This window comes from Hippoglossus stenolepis, chromosome 14 (assembly GCF_022539355.2).
Source record: "Hippoglossus stenolepis isolate QCI-W04-F060 chromosome 14, HSTE1.2, whole genome shotgun sequence".
Taxonomy (NCBI): Eukaryota; Metazoa; Chordata; class Actinopteri; order Pleuronectiformes; family Pleuronectidae; genus Hippoglossus; species Hippoglossus stenolepis.
In genome coordinates, this window is record NC_061496.1 from 7058126 (window position 1) to 7068347 (window position 10222).

General features: G+C 43.7%; 1 protein-coding gene across 2 annotated transcripts in view; it reads left to right on the forward strand.

The window, feature by feature from the left end:
• Nucleotides 1-10222, forward strand: part of raver2 (ribonucleoprotein, PTB-binding 2) — an 82286-nt gene that overhangs the window by 63569 nt on the left and 8495 nt on the right. Inside the window, exons 7-16 of one of the 2 annotated variants that reach the window (XM_035176030.2) lie at nt 1356-1438; nt 1529-1627; nt 2495-2606; nt 3001-3087; nt 4442-4755; nt 5318-5426; nt 6116-6297; nt 7072-7185; nt 7793-7894; nt 9257-9475. In XM_035176030.2, the coding sequence (XP_035031921.2) occupies nt 1356-1438; nt 1529-1627; nt 2495-2606; nt 3001-3087; nt 4442-4755; nt 5318-5426; nt 6116-6297; nt 7072-7185; nt 7793-7894; nt 9257-9475 (1421 nt within the window). The remainder of the gene's footprint in view (nt 1-1355; nt 1439-1528; nt 1628-2494; nt 2607-3000; nt 3088-4441; nt 4756-5317; nt 5427-6115; nt 6298-7071; nt 7186-7792; nt 7895-9256; nt 9476-10222) is intronic. The other variant, XM_035176031.2, reaches the window with a different exon arrangement.

A 10222-nucleotide genomic window follows, 5' to 3' on the forward strand; every position in this document is an offset into this window, starting at 1 on the left:
GAGGTAGGTAGGTGGTAGGTAGGTAGAGGTAGGTAGATGGGAGGTAGGTAGGTAGGTGGAGGTAGGTAGGTGGTGAGGTAGGTAGGTAGGTAGGTAGATAGATAGATAGATAGATAGATAGATAGATAGACATGGTGGTAGATAGATAGATAGATAGATAGGTAGGTAGGTAGGTAGGTAGGTAGATAGATAGATAGATAGATAGATAGATAGACATGTAGGTAGATAGATAGATAGATAGATAGATAGGTAGGTAGGTAGGTAGGTAGGTAGGTAGGTAGATAGATAGATAGATAGATAGATAGATAGATAGATAGGGAGGTAGGTCAGGAGGAAAGTAGGTAGGTAGGTAGGGAGGTAGACAGTTAAGGAGGTAGGGAAGTAGGGAGGTAGGTAAGATACAAAAAAATGTAAAAAAATAAATAATAATATGTTTATATAAATATTATGTAAATCATTTTATGCCAGATGTGCTTCATTAATGTAAAAACTCATTAAATTAAGATGTAAAGAGGCAAAACTCAAACTAGAAAAACATGAACACTAAGCCTGACAATTATTAGTAATATACATTAAACTGCCTTAAACACACAGTTACAGTCTCAAGTGTCTTTATCCATTTATCCATGTGTTAGTCCAGCAGCAAAACCATCGACCACCTTCATAACATCGGACTCTGACGAGATCCACGAGTGTGACTTCTGCTCTCTGAGCCACAGGCAGCTGCTCTCACAGGGATGATGAACTTTTCTCACACGTCGCTTCTGTGATTTGTCAAGTTTTAGACAGAAAAACAACTTTTTTATGTTCATCTCCTCATTAACTCGTGTTTGAGTCATGCATCGCCTCTGACGGATGTCGCTCGGAAAACAAATCTACAACAACAGAAACTGAAACGGATGATGGTAGTGTGTGGCTGCCATTTATTTAGAAATGTGTTTTCATGACCCCTGCACACTGACTACACAATATCTGTCTTGCATTGTTGCACCACACAGACAGTTTTGAGAAGCGAGGAGCAGAATCTAGAGACGGTTTCTGTCTGAGACAAAATGAAGATCGACTCTTCGGAGAAGTTTGAAATGAGAATTTCTCTGCTTTTGTTGTCTATTGATTCGTTTTTTAACTTTTCAGCTTGATTGAGCTTCTTTTCAACGTCAAAATAAAAGTTTTATATTTTGAGAAAGTTACAGTTGTTGTGTTGTGTGTACCAGCATAATAACAGTGCTTTACCTTTGTGATGTGATTTGTGCTGTAAATGACTTATGGATCTGTCTGATAATAGTTCCACCTGCGAGATGATGATTGATTAATGCATTAGTGATTGTTTGATATTATTTGTTTCTGTCTTTAAGGGAAGTACGGCCGTCACAGCAGCCTGCCCTTCCTCAGACCCCCCCTCACCACAGCCCTGCTCACCCTGGGAAAAGCACACCAGGTCAACACCATATCAGCATCTTTGTGTGTGTGTGTGTGTGTGTTAGTGAGTTTGCTACACCAACACATTTGTTCCTCCTTCACTTTGCAGAACGCCATGCTCGGTAATGGACTCGTCCTTCAGAACCTCCTGCATATGCAGCTCGCACAGCAACAGCTTCTTCACATCAAAGACAAGCGCATCAGTAGCGTAAGGCACCTGTGTGTGTGTGTGTGTGTGTGTGTGTGTGTGTGTGTGTGTGTGTGTGTGTGTGTGTGTGTGTGTGTGTGTGTGTGTGTGTGTGTGTCATGTACGTATGTGCTCTTTCAGTTGTTATCCTCAACACTTGATGCGTAATGAAACCAAACAACCCAAACATGATGCAATCTAACTGGCACTTCCCCGGTCAAGGTTTTAAAAATGTACTTCCCACATTCTGATTTGCATGTTTTCTTTGGAAATGTTTCATTCAACTGCTGACGTGAAAGTTTAGTCACTGATGTTGTTTTTTAGAAACTGAATACTGACAATTTAGAATCATACAATGCAGAATACTACAACTGAGTATTGGGGCCATATTGAAGAAAGAAAACCTTGAGATTTCGTTAATAATGTTAATAATAATAATTCTATTAAGAGGATCACAGGATTGAATTTCACGCAGATGTAACAACCATCACAGTCGACCAAGCATGTCCTCCTCCATAGAAGAGATGATTTCCTCCAGGTCCATGTGACCTTTTTTGATCTTCTAATATTCCCCTTGTAAAATGACACGTAGCCTTTACAACTAGTTTCTTGTACAGTTATGGCTTCATTCTCGTTATATTGTTGCTTTTCTCAAAATACACAATGTCTTTTGTCCCTGTAAGAGTCCCTAATACTCCACCTATATGACTGTGTTTCTAGTTTGTTTCTCACTTCTTCCTTCCCTCACTTCCTCTTTCTCTCTCATATAATGTATCCGCTCTTCGGTCTTTCTCCCACTTTCCCTTCGTTCTCTCATATTTTGTTCCATATTCTCCTTCTCTCTGTGCCCTTAGCGCTCTTCATCGTGCTCTTCTTCCTCCCCCTCAGGTCTCCAGTCTGCTCGGGGACCCGTCCAGGCTGCTGATGCAGAAAGCTCTGTCTCTGCGGCCCCCAGGCCTCGTGGCTCTGGGGAAAGGCCTCCTGGGAGACTCGCCTACAGGTAAGCAGGGCCGAGCATCAGAGCTCTGCCTCCGTCAAAGGATTAAGTGTAATAGCAGCAAACAAGTGAGACAAAACCGGGCTTTATGCCGCGCTGCGTTTAGCACATTTAATAGAATCTGTATTTATGAAAACTTGAAAATGTTCTCTTTGCTTAAGCCTTTAACCAGATCTTGCACTTGCCTGCACTCTTATATTTTGTATCACTTTTTCTTTTCTGCTTTTTTTAGATAGAAAAGAAAGAAAAAAGTTAATCATTGTTATAATTTATATAGTATTATTATTATTATTATTTATCTAGTACTTTTCCCATGTTATCGACCACTCAAAGTGCCACAATCACACACACATTCATACAGCGCTATGTACACTGTGCTTCTTCTATCCCTCACTAGCACAGGCATCAGGGACAAGTTTAGGTTCTGCATTTTGCCCAGGGACACTTGACTGGAGGAGCTGGGGATCAAACCACCGACCCTCTGGTTAGTGGACAAACCGCTGTCCCCCCTGTGCCAAAGCTGCCAGCCCCAGATTTCTTCATCATATCTCTGCCTTACCATTTATAGAGATGTTCAGTACATCTCGAAAACTAACCTTTAAACCACAAACTTAAACTGAATCATTACTGTTGCTGAAGAAGTCTGTGTTTCTCACCTTCATTAAAGTCACTTCCTCCTCCGGGAAGTTTACGTGTGGTGACAGTATTTTAAAAAGTGGCGTAAGAAAGGATGTGACACACATGTCACAGGACGTGTGATATGTCCTAATATGTCGATGTCAGGTGTCTCTCTGCAGATTCCTGAACGTCTCACACTCTGTACATCACTGTACGACACGTCCCCGGGAAACCGCATTTACAATTCAAATCTCCAGCCGAGAGGAGCTGTGTGGTTTTAAATGGAAATCGCGTATCGCAGACGCAGTGTGTGCACAAACACGAGAAGTTTGCATGTTTGTGTGTGTGTGCATGTGTGTGTCTGCAGTGTGTGTGTAACGTGGTGCTTTTATCAGTGCATGTGTCAGCTGGGATTGTTTGCTCAAGGCTTGTTAGAGCTGATTGTTTTATTGTGCTGCGGAGGCCATTTTTCACAGCAATATTGGATTTATAATGAGCGCGATCGTGTGTGTGTGTGCGTCTTTAAATGGTGTATGTTTTTTTGTGTGCTTGTGTGAATGCATGTGTGTTTATTAAACCCTGGAGTGAGTGGGATATTGGGAGTGTGGAGCAAACTGCGGGGCTGTAAATAAAACCCGAGTGGTGATGTATGAACCCATTCTCAAATATTACGAGCGGCTCTGCAGAGATGGTCGGGCTGAGATCGGTTTCCAGTCGTCTGAGTGATTCGTCTCTGTCCAGAGGAGACGGAGACACTGATGCTTATCAAAGACATTTCATGTGTTTATCTGGCTTCTCTCTTCTCCTTCCCTTCATTCCCCTTTGTTTGATTTCCTTTACTTTGTTTCTCTCTGCTCTGTTCTCTCTCCTATCTTCTGATCTCCTTAACTATATATCCGTTTTTGTTCTTGTCTCTCTTTTACTTCTCTGCTTTCCTCCTTTTCATTTCCTTTCCTTTCCTTGGTCTTTTCCTCTCCTCTCCTGTTCTTTCCACTCTTCCTTTCCTTTCCTTTCCTTTCCTTTCCTTTTCCTTTATTTTATTTCCTTTTATTTAATTTCCTTTCCCTGCTATATCCTTTGCTTGGTCTTTGTCTTTCCTTTCCCTTCCATTCATTCATTTCCTGTCTTTTCCTTGATATTTTCCTTTGCCTGGTCTCTGTGTTTCATTTCCTCTTCTCTCCTCTCATTTCTTTTCCTTGTCTTCTTCACCTTTTCTTCAGAGTTGAGTCAGGAGTCAGTGCCACCACCAACCCACAATGCCACTGTGGTGGTATCAGCCGCGGGTATGATGCCATACCTCCAGGGTAGAGCCGGAGAACAACTCGGCGCCCATTCCCTCTCCACCACCCCGTCCTCGTCCGACAGACAGCCTGCTCCTCCCGGGACACTGGTGAGCTCCCAGCTGCAGGGACAGAGCTATGCCCTGGGTATGACTAACTCAGGCCTCGGGCCCCAGCCACCCAAACCCCCTGGAGGAGTTTACACATCAACAGGCCATCACAACAGTGCAGATGGTTGCCCCCTGGGGAGCATGGTGAGCACTGCAAACACAAAAATACACAAATTCAGGTGACTCTCCCTCCACTGATGGGGCCTATTTAATTAAATTCTTTATAACCTTTCAATCTCTCCATGAGGTGTTCACCTCAAGAGTTCTTTTCATCTAAATCTCTTCAACTAGGTCTTAAATAAAATAAAGCTCTGCTATGCTAACATCATCATCCATAAAAGGTCAGTGTACAGAGATAATCACGGCTCTGAAGTTCTTCTGGGAACTGATTCCGGTCCCGGCGCTGTCTTCCCTGAAGTCTCTCTAATGGAGGAGACGTGTAATTAACAGAGAGAACAAACCTTCGAGGTTTCCACCGCCTCTGCAGCACTTCATCAAAATCTTGACAACTTTAAAACCTTATGTAGAAGTTGGTATGTTGACGTCGACGTAGCTGACGGCACCGGCCGCAGTGTCGTTTGTTTTTCACACCAGATGTTTTTGAAATCAAAGGATTGAACCGATATAAGAAGCTTTAAGGCTTTAACGTGGAATTCCTTCCAGTGGGACTGTTAATCACACAATCTAAATCGTTCTGTCTCTTCAGGTGAACTGTGGTCAGAGTTCTCTGCTGGGGGACCCTCCTAAAGAGGTCCGTCTGCCCTCTAATCCGTACCTGAACCTGGCCAGTGTCATGCCAGGGGTCGTTCTGCAAGGTAAACACACTCGATCACATTTTCCCATCGTGGGACTGATAAAGTATTATCTCATGTCCTCTTGGTCTGTCTGTCCATTTGATGAATAGATATCATTTTTTCAGTGTTGGGTTGATGCACAGAAAACTGGAATGTCAACCACTAGGGGGCATATCTCTGCCCAACAGGCTCCCTAAATTGAATTAAGCTGCACCATATCATTCCTTTGAAAATAGTGAAAATGTCAAAAAACTAAAAAGTTGAAAAATATGTCCTGGATTTGTCCCTTTGTCTGGTTTTCTGCCAAAATTGAAAAGGTTATTTTTTCCCCTATGTCTCATTCCTCCACCAAGTTTCGTGGTTATCCGTCCTGTAGTTTCCGTGTAATCTTGTTCACAAACAAAACAACCAACCAACAAACAAGGAGGTAATAAAACTTCTACAACTTCTCCAAACAAGAATGTGTCCTTCGCTTGTCAGAAACTCTGCCTTTAAGATTTGAAGGTGCCGCTGCAATATGTGTCTTCATGTTAGGACTCTCAGCTTAAACACAAAATTAAACTTAGAGTACCAATGATCTTTTACGTTTTTATTAAAACATGCCAAAGGTCCATAATATTGCAGGAATGGTTAACTGTTGTTAATCTAGAAGAAGTTGAAAGTGTATTTGAGGATATTTGACGCTGTGTGTCTGCTCCATGGCTCCTCAGGGTCGGTGGGGGGTAAAACCCAGGGAGGACAGCCCGGCTCTGGGATGTACAGCACCTCCGTTGCTCCCATGGCCTCCCAGGCCTCCGGCTCCTTCTCCCACAGCGCTGCAGCTACAACGACTGCTCAGTACAGCACCGACACCTCCACCGACTACAGCCAGTACAACCAGGCGTACACACAGGTACTGCAACACAACACAGACGCACTTCACAGAGACACGAGTGAAGAAACGTGGTGATTAGACGGATGGATTCGGGGTCTGCCCGCTCCAAGTGTTGCCGGGCCCAGAATGTGAGAGAGCGAGGGCTGAACGATGAATGGAAGCGTAATAAGTGGATGGATGAGTGCAGCGGTGACAGTGAGCTGTAACTGGAGGAGGCAGGGAGGTGGGGGAGATGAGAAGGGGCCGGGATACTTGGAAAGACAGAATGAGAGAAGATTTGGCAGAGTACGCTGTGTCTTCATCTGTCCCCGCTGCCTTCCTCTCTCTCTCTCTCTCTTAACACTCCACTCTTAAACAAGTCATGAAGCCTCTCAACTGTTTGTCTTTGTCCCTCTTTCTTTTCCTCCTGTCACTTTTATCCCCCCCTCTCTCCGTCTCGCCTCTCGTCGTTTCTCTGCCTCCTCCAGCAGCAAGTGACATATCTGATATTTGCAGTGCGATGCAAACCCAATTTTAAATGTTAATTACAATCTACCCATCCAAACAAATGAGTCATAATTAGGTCACCAATAAAAATGGCCTGTTTTCATTTGTCTGGAAAGACAAGACGAAGGAGAGGAACGGGAGAGGGGGGCTGTCTCCAGGAACAATGGTTCATGGATGAGCCAGAAAGACAAATAACAAGACAAGGAGGCGAAAAGAATCGGCAAAGACAAGAAAATTACCGTGCAAACATTAATTTGTCTGCAGCTCCAGAGGCTTTTCACCCAATGTGATGTGTTTGTTCCACAGGAGGCCATGCAGCAGTGGTACCAGCACTACCAGGCCGCAGCACAAGCTCACAGCTACAACACTGCTGCTCCACAGGACAGCACGACCGCAGACTACAGCAAGGAGCACACACAGGTAACATACACACACACACGCACACACACACACACACACACACACACACACACACACACACACACACACACACACACACACACACACACAGACCCCTTTTGTCACAGTCTGACCAATGGTGGGACCAGGAGGAGTCCCACCTGGCTCGGTAAAACATCCACAGAGTTTTTACCGTCCTCTGCAGACAAGCACGATTCAGCATTAAGTCGGTAGATATGACTGTCAGCGTTTGAGTTAACACAACAAGGAATACTGTTCTCTTATAAGGAGCAGAATGGTTTACGTCACTTTCACTGAATATTCTTTTTCAATTCATTGTTTTGCTGACAAAATGACACAAATTGTTGTTGTTTTTTTAGAACCTGTCGATTATACTTCAATATCTTCAGTTGTCTAGTTTTGTCCAGTAAATAGTCCAGAGATATTCTGAATATTATCATTCGTGACTGAAAAGCTAAACTAAATCTTTATGTTGGAGAAGTTAGAAATAATAAATGTTTCCATTTTTGCTTGATAAAGACTTGGGTTGATTTTGCACACGACTGTGAATTAAAGCTGGAAACAGTGCCCTCTGCAGGATGAGTAAACAGACCTTCTTGTGTTCCAGCCTCCCCCGGTGACCACCTATCAGGATTACAGCTCCTACATGCAGGCAGTCACTCAGTACTACTCCCAACCTGCAACTGCCAACCAGGCCTACGGCGGCAAGGTAGACACACGCACACTCACGTCATTCGCTTTAACACGATAAATGAGTCTTAATCAGACCTTTAAAATATCTAAACTCCTATTGGTGCTAAGCGTGATGCTTTATGGGGAATAGGTTTAAAAAGTTACAGCAGCAGGGAGTCTTCTTTTCCCAAACTTTGCATCTGTGATGGATTTTAAACTTGTTTTCTTGCTGAAGCTTTATTTAATGACGACGCTCGACCTCCTGCAGAGAGCTCGGCTGTTTTATACATTTCAAACAGATGATAGGGCGTTAAGTTTGGATCTGCTCACATATTTATTTATTTATTTAGTCTTAAAATGACTTGTTTTTGTACAATTTATCCCCCAAAAAGTTAAAATAATAAAAACAGTGCTCGTTAAAATGAAACTTGAGCATTGAAAGTGAAGCGAAGTCTTGAGGTGTAAGTGATCTGGGCCGCGGCTCTCGGAGCAGCGTGTTGGTATTTACATGCAGTTTGTGTGTGTGTTTATTTGGAGAGGGTGACCTCTGTGTGAGACACCGATACCCAGTTAGAGCGAGCACATCACTCGGCACCCAGCAGCTGATACCAGACATCTCCACACAGCCAGGGCCACACTGATCTGCTGCTGGAGGCTCTGGGACTCTGCCTGTGTGTGTGTGTGTGTTTGCTTGAAGATACATTCATGGTTATCATCATGTAGCAGAGTCGTATTCTGGTCTGCATGACAGCTCCCGGAGATACTAAACTGGATCGCCCCCTGGGGACTGGCCACCGTATAGGTCACACACCATGCCTGCTCCATGTAAGCAAATGGGACATAGGCCAAAATAAAAAGTAAAAGTACTCGTTTAAGAAGTTGACAGTTTCTTGTCAGTTAAGGTAGATCCTGATTTTGTACTGGAGTAGTAAGTGGAAATGTGTCATTTATCTTTATGTAGAGAAAATGATGAGATGTGTGTCTGTCACAAAGTTTCTTTCTGGTATTTAACCAAACTGAAAATATGTTGTGAGGACATTGTATGTTTTTTTTAATCACGTTGACTTTATGAAAAGTGAGGTGAGTATGGTTGTGTGTGATCAGTACATCTAACGATGGCACCCTCTATCTCGCCATGTTAACGAAAATTAAAATATAAACTAAGTTCCTGGACTTGCTCATTTATCTGGATCAAAATTTTCAAGAGTTCTTCTTTTGGCCCCACCCCTCCACAAAATGTAATGGGAATCGGTTCTGTGGGTTTTGCATAATTAAACAGAGATGTGTGTTAAATACTCCACCTAATGATAAAATTGACAGAAACATCCAGAGATATTATTCTTATTGTCTTTATTACGTGGTTTCTGTGATGCTGTGTTAAACTGTGTGTTTCCCACAGGAGGTAGACGTGTGCAAGCCTCTGGGAGTCTCTCTGCACGCAGTCAGCAACGGTGCGGCTCCTCCGCCAGCCGTCCTGCCAGCTGCCGCCGTGCTCCCGGCCTACAGCACCCTGCCATTAATGCCCGGCTTCCTCGGGGCGCCACACCCGGCGGCGGCTACTCCCAGCGCCGTCACGCACGCACACCCTGCCGCCACGGACTGGAACACTTACTACTATGTGAGTGAAGGAAATTCACACTCTAATGCAGCAGCTGACACGTCAGACGTCTGAGCTGTTTCGCAGTTTTCCACGTTTTGAAGTCTGAAGAATGAGCAGGCTCAGCTCGAGTGAAATGAAAGATTCAAAAACCTTTATTATTACTTCTGACATTAGAGGACGTGTTTCAAGATGAAGCAAAAAGTCTGTTCCAAGTGAAAATACATTTAAATAGAAATTTAAATCTGAAACCCCTGAAACCAAACCAATTGGAACATGACGGCATACATTTCAAGATAAATAGATTTAGAATAATATTGTTATTGATAAAATAAAATAAACTTTCCAAGCTCAGTTTAGCTAAAATACTAATAGACAAGGATTCCTCCATTTAAAGTTAGAAAGGCTAACAGCACGATCACACATATGCGATTGCGGAGCCAATATCGTAGGTCAAAGTTCACCAAAGTTGAACTCTACAGGAAACCAGGCTGCGATTTGCCTCACCACAGGAACCAGATGTTTGAATCGCCCCTCACTCTCACAGATGTGTGACCGGCCCCTCATCCTCGTACCTGGACACATTTCTTGGTGTTTCGTCTGAGATGTGGAAACAGAGTTACAGCACGACTTTCAGTCCCAGTCAGAGTTCGAGGCAGTGAAAAGCATGACGAGGAGAACAAGGAGAACGTGGAGCACAAGATTTAGAGTGTGTGCGATGGCGTCAGCAGACAGACACGACCCAGACGTGCGAGCTAAGCCTGGTCT